The sequence below is a fragment of the Pholcus phalangioides genome, unplaced genomic scaffold (genome assembly GCF_987345545.1).
Source record: "Pholcus phalangioides strain wild (caught in Gottingen) unplaced genomic scaffold, Ppha-v1.0 ptg000014l_1, whole genome shotgun sequence".
NCBI classification, from domain to species: Eukaryota; Metazoa; Arthropoda; class Arachnida; order Araneae; family Pholcidae; genus Pholcus; species Pholcus phalangioides.
The window spans coordinates 25,995,100-26,014,719 of record NW_028301607.1 but is presented as its reverse complement, the minus strand read 5'-3'; the positions used below and the strand labels follow the sequence as shown (position 1 = coordinate 26,014,719).

The 19,620-nt window shown below is 39.0% G+C and overlaps 1 protein-coding gene across 2 annotated transcripts in view; it reads right to left on the bottom strand.

Annotated features, from left to right (window-relative positions):
• LOC149078363 (G1/S-specific cyclin-D2-like) overlaps positions 1–19,620 on the bottom strand; it is a 129,348-nt gene that overhangs the window by 5,747 nt on the left and 103,981 nt on the right. For both annotated transcript variants that reach the window (XM_089242017.1, XM_089242016.1), the window contains one exon: positions 167–318. In XM_089242017.1, coding sequence (XP_089098143.1) covers positions 167–318 — 152 coding nt within the window. The remainder of the gene's footprint in view (positions 1–166; positions 319–19,620) is intronic.

The following is a 19,620-nucleotide window of genomic DNA, read 5'->3' as shown; positions in this document are numbered from 1 at the left end:
CATCTTTTAATTGATGGGTTGACCAATAACTAAAATTCAAATACGACATTATTCTTTCTGAATTTCTTCTAGGAGTGTACTCGGCTCTGATGCAATATATAATGCGGGTGCACGAGCAACCCGATAGCTCTAGACAAAACTGATCAATCAAGGTTTGTAAACTCACCACATCAATGCCCGTTATATCGTGCAACGTGGCAATAAACTCGTTAGGAATTGCACACTGTAGCCTCTGGAGCCGATTCATCAGTCCCTTGACTGCCGCTCCGATGCTTGCTGCAGCTATCATAGATGGAGGATACATCGAGAATTTTGCATCTATAACATATAAAAACACTGAGGCATTAGACCATTTTTATAAGGAAGAAAATCCAAATCAAATCGTTACAGCAACAACAGGCAACTTCTTACACAGATATTAAAAATCCACAAATGCAAGTCATTAACACTAGTGATGGGATGAATATTGATTTGGCTGAATACCAAATATTTGGTTAATAATTCGGCAGAATACCGAATATCAATTTTGTTTGTTCAATGTTTCTAAAAACTAATCATGTTTTCTTGATAAAAAATTTTTAATGACTGAAATTAAATTTTAATTACACAATTTATTGTTCGAATAAACATTAAAAACTGGAAATTGAAAGATTTTTATTGCCATGATACTAATAATCAAATTTAACTTGGATATATTGCATTTTAAAGTTTTTTTTCAACACTTGTCACAATATTACATCTAATTAAAAAAAATTATTTACTCTCAACAAGTAATTCGTCACAAAATTTACAAATGATTTTCTTGTTTTTCCTCTTTAGATGTTCTTTGACCTTTTTCAGTAGCTCAATACAGTGATACCTTGGCTAACAAAGATACTCATTCCAGAATTACATTTGTTAGCCGAAACACAATGTTGCATAGGTTTCTATGGAAAATAGTTTAATTCATTCTAGGAACTGCACAAAATTTCAAAGCAACTTTCATGAAACACTAATAAGAACTATAAAAAAGACAAATACTGACAGCAGGCTTAGATAAACAACTTCACAATTGAATAAAGAATAATGAAAAACTCAAAATCTTTTTATTTTACACTGTGTACACTATGCAGTCATGATCGTGAGCCATAGTGGAGAAAAAGCATGAAGCAATGTGTTGTGATATTAGTAAGCTCATTTCTTTCTCACGCATGCAGATAGAAAGATAAGTTCCTATAATGTTCAGACTGTCCAATTTGGTATTAAGAATCTTACCGTATGCAGTGAAAGCATTCAAGTCTAAGTCTTTTTTAATGCATTTTTCCTTTCAGCTTAATTATTCATTTTACATGAAATGACTCAAAATCTTTCTAGAAAAAAAGGGTATCTAGGAAGCTATTTCCAAGGTGGAAAAATATATTAATCTAGCTTGACTAGCTAATTAGACTATATTTCATGCTCACTTCACCTTAGGGGCCGTTCAAGTATTACGTAAGCAAATTTTTAGCCATTTTTGCCCCCTTCCCCCCCCCCTCTTGTCAGCAAAATTTCGTCATCAGCTCTGCCCTCTGAAACCTAATGCATATTTGTGGGATCAGAGACGTACACAAGGGGGGGGGGGTCTCTCGTGCCCCTTGCCACGATCAAAAATATTGAAATTTCGGAAGAAAATACCTTTATATGTTATTATAATCAATTTTTGTTAATTTCAATGTTATTGGAAGGCTATGAACTCAAAATTTATGTTTAATAAATTCATTGCGACCCACCCTCTTATAATGATAAATCACAAAGTTCCTCGGCCCGCGGACCAGATATGGCCCTGGGGGTTACTTGATGCGGCCTGCCTTCTTCAAACCTAATTTTGTAAAAATGAACTAAACGGCTCATTTACAGATCGCTTAAGTGTCCCGAGACACCGTTCCAGAACCCTTAAGCGATCCGTGACACATTTAGGGATCCCTTGAGTGACATGTGACGTAGTTTTAGAGCACTTAACTGGCCCCCAGTGCGGTTCTACATCGCTTAAATTACCCGCGGCACATTCTCAGATTATTTAGTGATTAGTGGCTCAGTTCCAGAGCGCTTAAGCGGCCCGAACACATTTCCAGAGCACTTAAGCGGCACAGGCACATTTCCAGATCACTTGGATACGCGAAACATTGAGATCACTAAAGTGGCCCTATCGAAAGGTTTTTCTCGTTTTGGCGCACCGAGTAAGATGCCATTAAAAATATTTCATATTTTCATAAAAGGTGGTTGATGACGTAAGCATTATCCAAACCCCCCCCCCCTTGTCATCAAAAGTCAGCAAATCGGAAACATCCTTTCCCCCCCCCCCCATCGATGATGACGTAATACTTGAACGGTCCCTTATTGCAGTAGGATTTAATTTTAGTTTCTTTTTTCTATCCGAGAAGTTCACACTGACATGTCTTTTACAGAAGGGAAGATATAAATCATACAATTAAATATAATCAGTAAATATTTAATTTAATTTTTAAAATTGATTTGATGTACTTCGATTTACACAGATATTTGGCCGAATACTGAATATTCATCTCATCTCTTAATTAAATACCCATCTTAATTAATAGTTGGGACAAGACAAAATGTAATACCCTCCCTCTTTAGGCTATTCATTGAGTAGTGTCCCAGCGAAGCACGTGTGGTAGATAACTGTAATAATAATAAATAATCAAAAATCCTTAAATCCCACTGATTGCCTTCAGTAACAACCAAATAATAACAAAGAAATCTTTTCATATTTTATTACTATTATTATTATTTTGGACAGCAACCATTCAGCGCATCAAGAGCAAGAAAAAAATCATAAGTATTAAGGGGAAAAAAAGAAAAGAAATCCGAAGGTCGCAACTTTCCCAGGCCCTTCTGCCTACGCAGGTAGGCCTGAAGGAAGAGAAAGAAAAAACGGTCAGATTTCTTCTTTTTTTTAATACATTATTATTCGTTCTCTCGTAATCCTTCAACAAGACGGTGACGTCATTGAAATCGGAACAAGCCCCGGGTCGGAGAAGAGATATCCCTCACTGTGTGTGTCTTTTTCTTAAACCCCATCCTCTCTCAGCACTGTTATAGTAGTATGTAATAGTAACGCGTGCCTGAATTTATAATGAGATATTATTTAGCAAAGAGTCGAACACACCACGCTAGAAAAGTACGTGCTCGGCTTTTCGGAAAAAAAGAGAGATGCGTCTTTTTTTTTCTCTCTTTTTTTTGTTCTCGAATTCCTCAGCACGTAATCGTCCCTACGACTCTTATCGCGGTTATAACTTGTTTCAAACTGTTTTGTTGAGGAGAGGAATGGGGGGGGGGGGGGAGAGTTGTTATAACACTCTTGAAACTGCTGGCGAATGTTAATTACGTCTTTTACGGGATACTTCCAATGAACACACATGCACAGGAATGTGCTTAACAATGGAGGTAGTGTTGAGTTGTGCAATTCAGTAATTCAACTTCAGACACCTCCTGATGATGCGAACAACTAGCGCTGGGAGAACATCGATAGAAAAATGAACTCCTACCGACGACGGCCCCGGATACCATACCTAATTAGTTACGAGCAGCTATTGTCAGAACCACAACATTTTCAGGGTAATATTATGATCAGGGCTGGACAAATCGCGAAAAAAAGGAAAAAAAAAAAAAAAAAAAAGAAAGAGAGAAAGAGAGCACCAGAACAATTTTTTAGGCCCCAAACTTTTTTTTTACCTCTATGAAAAGGCCCGAAATAATGCTTCTTCGGACTTCTTCAGGACAGTGACCTTTTTCATGTTGGCAGATACGCTGCTATAAATTTCAATCATTGGGCTGAATTCAGCTTGCAATTTAGTATAACCACACCAAGAAAAATTTAGGAACCAATACCAAGTTTTTGGTCCCCATGGCTACCTGGCGCCTGGGATTTGTCCAGCCCTGATTATGATGCATTCTGCACTTCACATTTTGCGTGCGGACCCCCTCTTACGGATATAGGACTCGTAACGCCGAGGATTGGGGCTGTATTTCTATATTAAATATTTTTCAATTTTTTCCCATTATAATGGAAAAATCGATGCAACGGAGCCCGCTTGAAATTTTTAGCTAAGAGCTTTGCTGCTCTTGTAGCTATGGTGATTCCCAACATTTTTTATGAACAACTTTACCGCGGATGAAACTCAGCCATCACGAAGAAATTCTCAACCTTAGCTAGGCTTTTTCGAATCGTTTCGATGCACACAAATGTTTCATCTTTAAATATAAAATACAGCACTATGTACAATTTTTTTTAAATCGAGTGGGCATTTTTAGCATTTTCTGGGCACGAGCATCTCAGATTAAGTTTATTAATCAGAACATCTCTGACTCAAACTAGCATAATGCCAATTCTAGAATTAAGCGTCTATTGCCGTGTTTAATCAGAGTTCATGGATTCCCCTCAAATAAGAAATCAGGCATAAGCATTGAGCAATCTTGAGTGTTTTAATGAGTACTGCCATGTTCGAGAGCACAAAAATGCCTGAAATAGAGGATTCTTATGACAATTCGTCAGTCTTGTACGAGACGTGACAGAAAAGCGGGGGGGAAGGGTCAAGTACGCTGGCTACCAAACGTCGATGAACTAAATAAAGATGATACGCAACCCTCAAGGTGACTTAGGCCTATAGTCACAGCTCGTTCACGTACAGAACAGGCGCACACAAGATTTTCTGGGGGAAGGGAATTCACATTTTCTTTTCTTGCAGGGAAAGGGGGGTTTACACGTTTTCCCCTACAAAATAACACTATAATCTCGGCGTAGGCCGATGTAGCACAGTATACTCTGGGCCACAGGCTCCCCCCACGAGCGAAATCGTATCTATCACCCAAAATAATTAAAGCCACATAAACATTTTTGATTACATCGGAGGAGGGGGCAAAAAAAGATGATCATCTCGATAAAACAAAACGCATCGTTGACTTAATCTTCCTTTCTTTCCCACGCAGGTTGTTCACACGTGCCATACAAATCACATATAAATTACACGACCGAATAATTTCTTATGCAAAAATCCAACGACCAGACAATGCAATGACATACCGCCTCCAATACAACACACACAGAGACTTGCCTACGATTGAAGCCTATAGTCACTATGAGAGGAAGAAATATGGGAGGAGCCTGACGAGCAACATAAAGATGAAGTTGGCAAAATAATAATGGCATTAAAGAAAATAATAAAATTGAAAAACATACATAGCTAGGCTTAGCCTTGTGTCTAGTAGAGGTTCGCGTAGGCGTTTCCCATCAAGAAGTTCTGCCGGGGTGGCCCACAGACACGGTTTTTCTTATTTCTGCACCGTCGTTTCCCGCTGCGTGTGGCATGTTGGAGCAAATAATATTATAAAAGAAAAAGTCTTCGAAGGACGTAGTCCCAAACCGGCTTAGGCTACGCAACGTATATATGGCCTCTCTTCATTCAGTTCAAACGACGCGGATTCTTTGAAGGGGAAACAAATCGATATCGGGTTAAGCTCAACTTCATTATAAGTTTGGATATACAGTATGTATGTGTGTTTACATAATCCTAAATGAGCATCGATTTTTATTTCGCCTCCTACGTCCTTGTCAGTATAAAAAAAACCACTCTGGAAGATGCCACCGCCATCCTCCAAAAAATAAAAAAATAAAAAAAAAGGAGGGGGGGGGAGGGGTAAATTCGATACGTCAATGGCTACACGGGGGTCACGGTCACGAACTGGAAAAGAAATGGAAGATAGCACGCGAAATGGAGTTAATTAGTTAAAGGTATACACATAATAATAAGTCGCCGTTTTTCTTTCTCAAGCATGAAAATCAAACTGGAAACGTTAAAACGGCAACCATACATCTCTACGCCTCGTTATACATCCGGTGTATAGCCGACACCAAGAAAACGACAGTCTTCAATAATGATCAACAAGAATAAGACTTGGTAACACGCAATAAAAAATTCCCTGATGGCTCCACCGTTCAAGCAAATGAGTGACTTCGAGAATTAATAATTGTGGGAGCCGAAAGGGTTGAGATGTCAACCCGATCGTACTACGAGTTACTTCTTCCTTCCCCCTCCTCCATAATCTCGGTTCCCTTTCTCTTTCCTACCTGTTCATGCATGCAAGAGAAAAGAACTCTCATTCCTACTGTACACCTTGGGAACTTAAAACATCAGGGTCATATCCATAAAGAAGGTTGCAACGCATCTCCGATGAGTTCACGTGTACATTTCGGGTTCAGTCCATAAATCCTACAAAAGTCTGTGTTCACAAATGTCGCGGCGATCCGAACCGATAAACCCTTTTCGTACCAAAGAGGAAAAGCCAACAGCATCTATAATTTAAAATTCCCAAAACCACTCCTTCAAAAGTAAAGCAGTAATAAATTGCACCAGATGAGTATTGCGTTGCAGTCCGAAAAAATAAAAATACGATGGTCCAATTTACATCGATCACCCACTTTAGAATACCAGCAAACTGGCTGAAATTGTGGCCCCCAACGTTGAACAAACGAATCCAATTCACAAACTACTCTATAAGTTTCAAAAGCATAAATGCTTGGACGGCTATCGTATCGTTGATGTGTGATCACATTGAGGTGAATTTATACGTAAATGAATCATGACCCAAGTCTCGTGTAATCATGGACCTGCCCCCAATGACCTGAGAAATTTTTTTTACAGACCTCCGTCGAAATTTGATGTTTTTCAAGATTGCATAGTGGACACAAAAGAACCAATACTACAGAACTTTCGGTCTTCGCGACCACTGAACATGATTAAAATCAATATAAACGTAGCTTTTAACCCGCAGATATCCTGGCATCCAGTTTTCCACAAGTAAAAAGAATCATCTTATCTGCCAGTAGGTCTACACACACACCCTAATACTGTGTCAGGCAATATACGTACAGTTCAACAGTCTTACACGAGTATGATTAGAAGCGGGTTCAGACTAAATTCGTGTAGAAGATAGAGGGCATAAAGGTCATTAAACTCACGGACTTTGTCAGGGTAAAAAGGAAAAAAGCTCTTCACCCACTCAGATTAAAATTGCACTGTATAGTGAGGGTTCAAGGGGCCAGAAATATGCCCAATGGGAACAGGAAAACCCTAATAACATCGCACGGTTCTAAGTACCCCTAAAATGCACTTTGATAGGCTGTCCTAAGAGAAGGGTGGGGACACCGAAACAAAATTCTTGAATCTTCCCAGGTCATTCATACACATCAAAGAGAATCGAAATGCACATTTTAGAATATACAGACACGCAAATCTTTATATACATACATATGTGATACGAGTAAGCATTTATGGTATTTTTATCGTCGGGAATAAGTAACATCCGACATTCCTCGCGATCAAAGTGCGCATGGAAAGAAGGAACAAGACGAGCCGAAAGACCAATCAGTTCCATCAGCGAACGCAAAAAAATATATAAATTTTCTTACATATATATTTCCCACAATAAATTTCCGAATAAAATATATTCTTCATATTGCAATTTTCGAAATATTTTTTCACGCCGATATGCGCGTGATTTATTATTTCCTGATATGGCGTCTATTATCTTAGAAAGTAGAGGGAATAAAAATGTCACTCTTTTCGGCAAGGACCACCCAAAGTCATTGCCATCCACGCCTGCCGATTAAAGAATCCCCTTCATTTTACATTACAAGCAATGTGTTTGTACGTGATCCATGTATTATTCCAACACTTGTGTGTGTGTGTGTGTGTGTGTGTGCGCGTGTGGTACGTACGTATTAATATTATATATAGACATCCCGACGTCCGAATAAGCATTAAAAAACAAACAAAACACGAATAATGGCAAGAGAATATACATGCATTAATAATAGTAAAGGCTGAGAGAAAAACATCAACAAGATTACGTTGAGGACTTTGGCAAAGATTCAAGGATTAAACACACTCTAAAGAGAGAGAAAAACGGTTCGGTCTCAAGCACCGCCATGCATGTGAGTGGCCAATCAAGTTCCCCACAAACAAACGTTTCGCACAGCAGCTGCATTATAAACTATTCGTCAAAACATAGGGTAAAGATTGTGGGGGGGGGGGGGGGGGAGCTAGACTGGAGCAAATCCAAATGATTAATGGTCCATTCATCTCACAAAATGTCCGTGGTCAGTTCTTGTCACGCGTCGTTTGTCGTATCGAATCAAGAGTTAGAGACTTCGAGGATTCGTATTTTCTACTCGTTGATGAACGAGACTACTGCACAAGTTCCGATACCAAAGGCCCTAACAAGTGACCACGGAAACTTAAATGGCTCGGACCCCCCCTCCAATTTTCTATCAGGTCTACCTCTTCCTAGTCACGAGCACTGCCTGTATCCATCATCAAAAGAGCAGACTTACCCTTTTCGGTAAAAGGAAGAACATAACTTACCCTTTTCGGCAAGTTCGACATAGGAATACAAGAAATCAGGATGATTTCAATCCCAGAACAGGGAGCACTGTGATGCTCACGAGCAACGGGTTGAATTTGCGTGCATTACGCCATCGATGTTCGTTCTTCTAGCATTCATGTATGTTATGTATGTAGAAAATGTATGACATCCATATTTGTTATGGGCATCTTTTTTTCTCAGCCACCTCGTCGGGCATTTTGCCTGTTGTGGTCTTGTATTTGTATTCAAAACACAAATTGATGCTATACGTCGCTCTAGCACATGAATTTTAAAGTAACATCTCTTATCCTTGATCATAATATCAACTCAGTCTTATATTTTATAATCATTATCACGAAAATTTTGGACACGATCTCATAGATAGCAAGTTAAAAAAACAACACGAGACAGTGTCATGAACGCGCGACACTTGCCAGACTTACACGCGGATTCCGAAGGTCACTAACCCTGACGCACGCACACACATATATTAATATAACACACACATAACTAGATCAATAAAGTTCCACGGTCACGACGTCTCCTCATAATATTCTTCTCTGAAAAAAAAAAAGTGCTTTTGCGTAATATCGACTAAAAAAATAACAAATAAATTGGTCAGATAGGAAAGGACCCCAGTCACGGATAGCAGCTGGAAACATGCAGCCTGGTCATTAATAATAATAAGAAAAAAAAAAGATACTTATCCTCACAAACACAGATACGATAGGAAAAAAAATCTCCCCTGAAAAATACACAGAAATAAGAACAAACGTTTTCTCGGTAGTAAGTGTAAAAGCGGGGAAGGAGTCACACACACATGTAAGAGAATCTCTTTTCCGGGAAGTTCGTCTCTTTCTAAACAGATTCGATGAACAAGCCTGGTCATATAGCAAAGTCTACGGGAAAATGCACACAACAAACAAAACTAAACACATGTTTCGGGAGAAAGAAAAAAAAAACCACCCAGATATTAAAAAAGGGGGAAGAGAGACAACACAGCAACTGAACACACAACGAGGGACAGACAGAACTAGTAGTGATGGAGGGAGGCACTGCGCACCTTGATTTCGCGTAATCTTTCGAGGTGAAGGAACACACTTTTTCCTGTTGGAAAACTGTGGAAAAGTTTTTGCATATTTGTTAGAAGTTGGAAAGCCTAACAGAAGTCCACACCAAACGCGGATACTTGGAAGGGGGGACTAAGCCCTCCTAAAAGCCGAATAATGTGAGGAAAATTTGTCTGTCCAGTAAAATATGGGATGAGCCGATGCATGTATGCCAGTGTTCACAAAGAGTACAATATCTCCCCCTAGGGGCGAAGAAAAGGTTCAGGGGGCGGTAGAAGCTTCGGGTTTCGTACAAGATCCCATGAGTTGGGGGCAATGTGAAGAAAAATGTTTGAAAAGGGGGGGGGGCAATGGAACACACAAAAAGTTTGGGAAACTATGATCCACGCAATATCTATCTATATATATAAAATTGATTTTCTGTGTGTGTGTCTGTGTGTTCTCTATACAAATCTACAATTTTAGATCGATCATCGCCAAATTTTGCATATATACCAAATGGGACCCGACTTGAACGATAGGCTACTTTAAAATTTCGTCAGACCAGGGCAAATGCCCCAAATGGGCAAAAAACTGTGCGGCAACAATGGTTTTTGGGCCTCAACAATCACTTTCCGAACGTTTACTTTGGTTACCGTGGTTCCCTAGCAATGCGTTTCAGACGTGTATATGCCTTTACAACGGTTTGTCACTTCTTTAATCCTGTTAGTATATGTATGATAGTTTATGCCTTTATAATGGTTTGCCACATTTTCAATATACTCTCAGTAATGAGGCTTTTTGAATAGACGTCATAATCATCATCAGCATCGCTTTGAAAGTCAGGAAAATGGTGATCCTCATAGAAATCAGTGCTAAAATTGTCGATTTTACTGTAGAAATGCGGAAATTAGTGGGATTTTCCGCCCCATCAATAATTTTAAAAATTGTATTGAATTCTCAATTTTTGAAATATTGAGGTCGCTTAGAGATATACGAAGCCCAGGAGATTAAAAATGAAGTGATTAGGCGGACCTACTTTTGAGTTGGATATTCATGCAATAATATTGATTTTAACTTTCCATTTATATCTTCTCAAGCATGAAAACAAATGTTTCAATATTCAACTGCATAAATTCATATAGTTTAGGTTGTTTTAAAATTAATTATGGGCCCATAAAGTGCATCGAAGAAATTCCACAGCTTTAACTAAGCATTTTTGGAAGCTTAAACAGGCAGATGGATAACTTGAAGTTTAAAAAGAGAGGGGGGGGGGGAAATCGAACTAACTACCTAGCGCCCTTTAAAAAAGGAAAAAAATGTTCACTTCTACGTTTCTTTAAATCTAGATTTGTTTATTTCATGAGTCGCCATATTGGTTAATTTGGACACAGTTTGTATGTCCCTCAAAGAAAGAGGGAGATATCACGTGATCCAAAAAGCCTCATTGAAGAAAATCCGGGCAACGCCGGGTAATATAGCTAGTATATATATAAAGTCGCTTCTCTCCGACACATCACGCTGGATCCACCTGCCTCCGCTCCATTCACAATTAAAGATGTGCACCTTTGTTCCATTCGAATCTGATGTCTGGCTCTGCTCCATTCGCAGCAGGAGATGCCTGCCACCGCTCAGGTGTGTATCCAGAGGGGGCGATGGGAAAGACCGCCCCTCCCAAGAGCCGAAAAATATGGGAAAATTTGTGTCCCGTAAAATACGAGAACAACCACCGGACCACTCCAGAAACGCACCTAACACTATTACTCGCCTCTTCCGTCACATCGTCCTGGATTCGCGCCTGGTCCATTATAGGTAACGCAATACCTAAGAATAGACGCTGGTCAAGCAGCCTCCCACCTATGATCTTTAAGCTTGGTAAGAAACCTAGGGGGTGTGTAGCAACCCTTCGTCTTCAACGAAACTCTGATTCGAAAGATTTTCAAGTCCTTAGAATTTCCCAGCGGAATTTTAATCTTCGATACCTTACGAACACGTTCGAAGGACCAGAGGGGGGAGGAGAGGAGGTGGTACATCTAAATTACCCCCCCCCCCCCATGGAATCACTGTATCATGGGATTTCACTTACTGTATAATACGATATTTATGTGGTCATTTCATAGCCTGGAAGTGGTTCAGAGGTGAAGATATTCAAAGCTTAATTATTTTAAAGAGCATCCCCTGAATTGTATACGCTTACCGGCTCGATTATCGAGCAACATTTCAAAGCGCGTGGGCCGTGTGTACTATCTTGAAAAAATAAATAAAATAAAAATGATGATGGCTGGGGATAACAGGCTCGATTTACGCTATTTGGGTGGAGCAAATGAAAAATGTACTCAGGGGTCATTTTTAGTGATAACCCAAAAATTGTTAGAATGATACAGAATATCGACGTGGTAGCGTCTTTCCTTACCCCCCCCCCCCCCCATAATGAGAACGTAAAAATGACACCTGTGGGCGGCGTTTCCGATTCGAGTTGTTTTTTTTTTTGTGCGACTAGAAACTTGCGTAGGCGAAGGATCGTTCGTGGTAAAAAAGAAAAAGACCTTCCTGTAGTAAATCTTCACTTCGCTTCTCCCACTCAACGGACCCCCCCCCCCGGGGGGAACTTCATTCACATTTGCAGGACTGAATTAATTAATGAGCTTCCATTGGATCACGTGATTCTAATGAATGAATGGAGTAGCACACTTTACGATGTCTAGAAAACAGGGCGGCGTTAAGCAGGTGTAAAACAAGTTGATTTTTTTCCCTCTAAAACTTGACCACAGGGTTTTTTATGAATAGCTTCGATTTTTTATGATGAGGAGCCAGATAAAGGGAATGGGAATGCTTCAAAAAGGGACACAGCGTCCAATTTAAAGCAGTATAAATCAGACTTTCTGGGAGGGAATAAACAAATTTACCCCAGGACAGGAGAGAGAGATAACACCCCCCCCCCCACAGAATAGATTCAATAATTACAGTCAAATCAGTGCAATGCACTAGTTTGATATCACAAGCATTGGTCTGGAAATATATATATATATATATACACACACACACACACACACACACACACACACACACACACACACACACACACACACACACACACATATATTGTATTCCATGTAGGGAGATTCAAAACTATGGGTTTAAATTTTTTAGAGGGGGAAGGGGTGACAAAATATACCTAAATCATAGACGAAAGATGATCTAATTGTGTATGACCTACACAAGCATTTCCCGTCATAGAATTTGTTCTCGAATCAAAATAACAAAAGAGGTTGAGGTAGCTTTTGGAAAGTCCCTAACAGCACTTCACCAGAAACATCCATGCTTTTTTTCTGACTGATTTGCTGGACAATGTTCTATCAAGCATCCAAGTACACATAGTTTCAACATGTTACCATAGGCGGAGATAAACATGAAAGGCTGCGGGGGGGGGGGGGGAGGAGAATGGCAACTGAGAATGGCAACAGCTGGTTATATCAACAGGAGGAGAAAACGTTGATTACAAAAAAAAAAGTTGGGTGGACGGTGCCATGAGCACGGCCGCATGGAATTGGCATCATAAAATTCGTTAACGGATCTGGTGCCAGGACCGGAAGAGGTATTAAAACCAGAATTATGTCATTGAATTTATGTTGTTGCAAAGTTAAGAATATCTCTCAGGCGACACCATTGTCTTCTATTTACGTTGCGAACCTTTCGAGATATAGCGCAACAAGCACCAAAGGTATTAAAATCATTAGTAGCATCATTCTATTTGTCTCAATGAGATCTACCCACAGGCATAAAAAACACTGCTATATTCTGAATTCTTCGTGAGATATGAGCGTTTAAATTTTTTCGTTACGCAACTTTTGCGAATGCTCCCGGTATCGTCAGATAATTAAAAAACGTATTCTTCAAAAAAAACTCACAGTGGAATGGAACGAAATTAATTCAAAAAAGTATTTCAGCACGTCCCTGGAAAATATAAACAGGAAAGACTGGGAACCAGAAAAAAATTTTTTTTTTCTTCAGAGGCACAAGTAAAAGAACCAACTCCATTTCTTTTACAGTTTGAAGACTGCAAGGAGGAGGGTCAGAGTTCATTGAAGGGGAGCTTGGGAAGACAGAGCATGCGCGTAGGGTATATAAGCTAGTCTTGAAACAGGTAGTGAAAGAAAAGGGAGGGGCGGGAGAAGAAGGGCAGTGGTACAGTAAGGAGTTTCTCTCAGGAATGCGAAGGGCATCATTTTCATGAATGAAGGTGGAATGGAAACGAGAAGTGCGGGGGGAGAAACCAAGGAAGTAAGAAGAAAAAAAGAAGGACCTGCTGCAAGGATCTCATGAATGAATGAAACACCCAGCAGATGATGGAAGAAAAGAAGGCAGGTTAAGATGTCGAAGGTGGTTGTGTCGAGGAAGGGAATCCAGTGGGCACCCGCAGGTACCCGTGAGAGTGGGAATTCAACACGCGACCGACAGAAGAAAATATTTTCTCTCCCTTGGTATTCCCACACCTTCAACTCCGCACCGGGGCTCTCGGAACAGGTGGCGCATGAGCCTAACTGCCCCCTTTTGAATATTGCTCTCTTCCCGAAATCGTTAGATATAACTTTCACTTTTAAGAGAAAAACCCAAACAAACAATTTTCCTCCGCAGTTATTTAGTGGCTAACCGCGGATTACGAGAGGATTTTCTCACACGATCGCCAAACGACAGCTGGTTAGGCTGTGATCAGGTTCACTGTTCGACATCGTAATCGAGTATGAAGTAGTTATTGTGACACTGGTGATGCACAAAACGACGGAGGTGTGAAGTCACGAAAAGGGGGATAAGAGAGGTCATTAAAATAGCCCACTAGAATCCTCATCACATTTACTGACCTGTTGTGTGTTTATGATTTCATAAATGAATCATCAACACGTTGCGCTTGATTTCGGAGCCCATCTTATGGATCGTAAAATCCTGGATTTGGTAACCTGAAAATTGCTCGGCGATGACTTCTCCCATACAAATGGTATTTGAACCACTCATGTTCCCAAAAAATTAACCTTTTTTATACAGTGCCCGTGTGTCTCGAAACCCAATTAGAAAGTTTTGCTCTGTCTCTCTATTGATGCAAAAAAAAAAAAAAAAAAAAAATCAATCCATGTTTTTAAGTACAATATTCATTGTACTTAAAATTATTGTACTTAATTCGAATTCGAAAAAACTGAGGAATTTAGGAAAAAACAGCGTTAAATGCGGAAAACCCGTTTTACCCGCATTGAACGCCGTTTTCTCCCAAATTTTCTTCGTTTTTCGAATATCTCTGTGAATATTACACTTAAAAACATGGAATTCTTTTTCTTGGCATCAGGAGAGACAGGGCAACAATTTTCTAATTGGGTTTTGGGGCACACAGGGACTGCATAAAAAGTTATTTTTTTTAAATAATTATACAACCCGTTGAAACATGAATGACATATCTGAGTACCGCACGTTATTTTAAAACTTTTTCTAATTGGAAGTATACCTCTAGGATCAATGGTTCGCTAGTAAAATGACATACCCCCGTTTGCTATGCACCCTGTATATAGATTACTGCAATGGTTCTCAAATGCTTGGCACATGTGATTTCTTTGTCATTAGCCTGTAGAGCCCTCAGAAAAATAATTGTACAAATTAAATACACTTTGGTTCATAAGCGGATACAGAATACTTTTCGGTGGAGGGTATTCTAATACGCTATACTCTGGTTCTAACCACCGAATAAGCGCACACATTAAGAACTATTGAGTCATTTAGTCACTATTTTTCAACTCGTAAAAACTGGAATGGATGAACAACGAAGTCATCTTTTCATCTCTCGTGCCAACAACCATCTTCAGATGGCGCTATATGTGTATACCGCGAGCGACGGCCAATTTTTTTCTCTATGAATATAAAAGACAAGGTTATACTCGTGAAGAAAGAGGGGGAGGGAGTGAGGAGGACCGTTTGATGGAAAGAGAAATATTCACACAAGGCGGCCAAGGTCAAAGTTGATGCAGCTTCTCAGCGTTGGAGAAGAGAGAAAATTAACCGAAACGCGTCATGGGAAAGGCACTGGTCGGGATCCCGCATAGATAAACGCATGCGATAAAGAGGGAGGAAAAATGCGCCAAACACCAACAACATTGTGAAAGGAACAGCCTCGAAAACACTACATTAAATATACACAGCTCTTTCTCTCACCCACCATCGGAACTTTTAAACAAGAGCACCCCTAACCACTTGTGTATCCACGGGTTATTTCTCTACATAAAATAAAAATCCAAGTCATAACCACCGAGGACAGTAACATTTCTTACAGCCAAATCGGACGAAAGCAGCCGGCGATATCCATGCAATACTTGGCGCCTTACAGGAAAGAAAAAACTCACTTCACTGGGCTTACGGACTAACTGGCTGTACCAAGAACTTCTAGATACATATTCATCAGTTTGGCAGCCGATTTATGTCACACAAAACATCATAAACCATAACCACAGCTGCTACTCCTTCGATACAAGAATCATGCAAATAATATGAAACGAGAAGAAAATAATTGGTAAGACTGCCATCGGTAGGATAATGACACCAGTGAGTAGTACATCGACCATCAACCGTTGAATGTAAGACAAGCAGGTGATGCTCGTCAACTTGAATGCAACGAGCTCCTAAAAATAAAATATTTGTGAAAATATCTTGCACTGATGCAACTGACACTGACGGCAAGTGACAAGAATTACGAATTCTGCATTGGTTTTAAAACCTATCGAATCACAGTTTTAGATCGGACTAGAGGCAGAAACCGAGCGAAGTATAAAATTTGAGTGTATGAATGAAAATCAAAGCCTAATGAACCGTCTTTTCTGAGTGTGTTCAAAATCTGATAAATTTCAGGAATAGGCGGGGTAAAATGTTTTTAGAAAAACTGTCCAACTTCTAGCATCGTGGAAGTGACGTGTGGTTAGTTCATTATTGCTCATCAATTTCGCCTTTCTCAATGAAAGCTTTTTTGTGTCCTTCAAAACGTACGTATCCGAAGATATCCATTCTTCGTGCAAACACTGAAAAATAATAAACGTAAGAACCAGAAAAGTCGGCATCCCGAGGTGGAGAAAGTGAGGAAAGAGTGCACCAAAGACGCTTTGGAGTGCACACAACATCAGGCCCCAAATTGATGCGCGAAAAAGTTTTCTGAGTTTTCTTTTGGATGTGCACACACACAAATACGTCCGCCCTTGAAAAGAATGACGACAAAGAGTGCATGTAATATGTGGGAGTGGCTACCCGTTTTGAGGAATGGGGGAAGATGCTAGATGAAGAAAACTGTTTATAGGGGGCATCAGCAAAAAAGGTCAAGGTGATTTCAGAAAGTTATAAGGCTGTTGAATCTTTTCCCTTTTTCAGAAGAGAAAAATCATATCCAGAATCAAATTTGATACAGATGACAATTTTTTGTAATTGAACTCTATGAAATTTTTTAAAAAACAGGTAGTTTCTGGATAGTTGGGACCAATGTATATGTTAAAGGCCAGTCTAAGGTTTGATCATTTAGTGAACTTGGCCAGACTAAACATTGGCAGTGACATGACATTCATTATGATACTAGCTATAATACCAGATGTTCCCGGGTTTTCCCCACATACTGGCAAAGGCATATGCATTCCTGAAACGCATTGTTAGGAAACAGTGGTAACCAAAGTAAGCATTCCGAAAGTCATTGTTGAGGCCCAAGAACCATCGTTACCTGACAGTTTTTCGCCCATTTCGAGCATTTGCCCTAACTTTTAAAGTAGCCTATCGTTCAATTCGGGCTTCGTTCGGTATATATGCAAAATTTGGCGGTCGGGCAACAATGGTTCCTGAGCCTCAACAATCACTTTCTTTCAGAATGTTTACTTTGGTTACTGTGGTTCTTAAACAATGCGTTTCAGACATTATGCGCCTTTACAATGGTCTGTCACTTCTTTAATGCTGCCAGTATTATGTATAATAGTTCATTCCTTTATATTGGTATGACACTTTTTCAATCCTCCCCGTAGTTGAAGAAAACCAGGGCAGCGCCGGGTCGCATGCGTCTAACCAAAGTGGAAGATCAATTGAAGTAATTTCATATAATCAGAGGATTATAAGTAAAAAAATCGAATTTCCTAGTCGGATTGTAGACAGCTGTGTATTATTTACGACTTATTTTTCCATGAGAATGAAATAGAAATAAAAATTAGCATAAGGTAATTTTTCAAGAATTTGTAGATGCAAGTGGAAAAAAAATCAAACTCTTTTTTTTCTCAAAAAAGATTTCTTTCCTTCCTGAAGATTTCATACAAGGTGTGAAGGAAATTTGCTTATGCGGACTATAGGATGGCTTCTTTTCCTTCAAAATATCAAAATTTCCATGGGCATACCTTTTAACAGTTTTTCACCACGCTATATCATCAAAAATATTATTTAACCATCAATTTATTTCAAATTTTTCACACATGTTCTTGATTGTATGTGCTATCCTATGCTGGTTCAAGGTTTTAAATATCTTAAAAAAAATCATAATTAAATCAATAAAAAATGCAATGAAAACAGCTTGCGTGCATGATAAAATACCATGACATCAATGTAATTGAATAAAAATTGATTCAAAATAAAGGAATAAAGGAAACTGTTCAATTCATGAAATGAAGCAAGAGGTTGAGATTTCAATCACAATCTTATTTAACATTAAATTTTAAACTTTAAATCTAAAAAATTTTCAAATTGAAAATTAATCTTATTTAATTTTAAATAAGGTTGAGTCAATGAAATCTCAAATTTTTGCTTTACTTCAGGAACTGAACAGTTTCCTTCATTTTGAATCATTTTTTATCCAATCACATTTATGTCGTGGTATTTTATCATGCATGCAAGCTGTTTTTAATGATTTTTTTTTCTTTCGAAAATGTACAAAAAAAATTTAATATCTAAGATATGTAAAATTTTATACCAGCATAAGATAGCACAAACAATCAAGAACATGCATAAAAAATTTGAAATAAATCAATGGTTAAATAGTATTTTTAGGGGTATTAGAGCACAGTTTTTCACATAGTTTTTATGAGACCCCTAAAAGCCCTTCCCAATAAACAGAGAAAAATAAAAATGACGGGGATCTTGGTGGGGTGAAAATGTCCCCAATGGCAGATGATCAGAAAATGACGGATGTTCCAAGCATAGCAACAGCAAAAACTAAATAAAATAACAGCACAAAGTGGAAATAAGGATGAATTCATTCAGCAGAGAAGACAAAAAAAGGGGGGAGAACTGAACCATTGGTTAAGGAAAAGGGATTTTTCTTCCAATCATTCTAATACAAGAGTGTGTATGTATATAATAAGCTACCGCGTGGGAGGAACGGAGACAGACTGTCGCTTGTCAAAGATCCCCAATCGGTAGAGAGCGAGGCGAGACAGTCATTGCATAAAGGACATTGAACTAATAATAAATAAAAGGGAAAGGAGAGAGAGAAGTCGGGAATGCTCTGCGCGGCTTCAAAAGAAAGATCTTTCAATTAATGGGCATTAAGATCCGCGTGAGAGTTTATTTGTATAAATATCGACCTAGTCAAAATATTTGTAATAGGAAACAACCAAGATGGATCAGGAATGATCAATGATTGTTGCAAAAGTTCAGACGAATACGCACTTCCCTTATATGAAGGGATTTAAACTGAAACTACTGATTATGTATTCGGTGTTTTTTTTTTTTTGAACGATTATTCCACCAATCGAAAAAATCCATGTTAGTCCAATAAGACAGAGTACCAGGGCTGGACAAAAAAAAAAATTACATGCCGTCGAGCACGTAACGTAAAAAATACATGCCCGAAAAGCATTGCTTAATTTTCTCCATTCGAGCCAATTTTTTCCACGCACTCAAAACGAATGTGCTGCTATCTAATGTGTAGATAATATAAAAAAATTAAGAGCATTGTACTATATTAAAAAAAGAAAATTTCAAATTAGTCATTTGTTTTGATGAAATCTCAACTGTTCGTCTTCACTTTCTACAACACTAAGAAATTCCCGACATGGACCGATTTTGGACAATTACGCCCTTCCCAGACCGTGAATCCTTGTTGGATAGGAGTTCCGGATTCTAAGAATCCTCCTCTCTGTCATTGGTGTGATATTATAGCTCACGTGTTACAATGGCACCA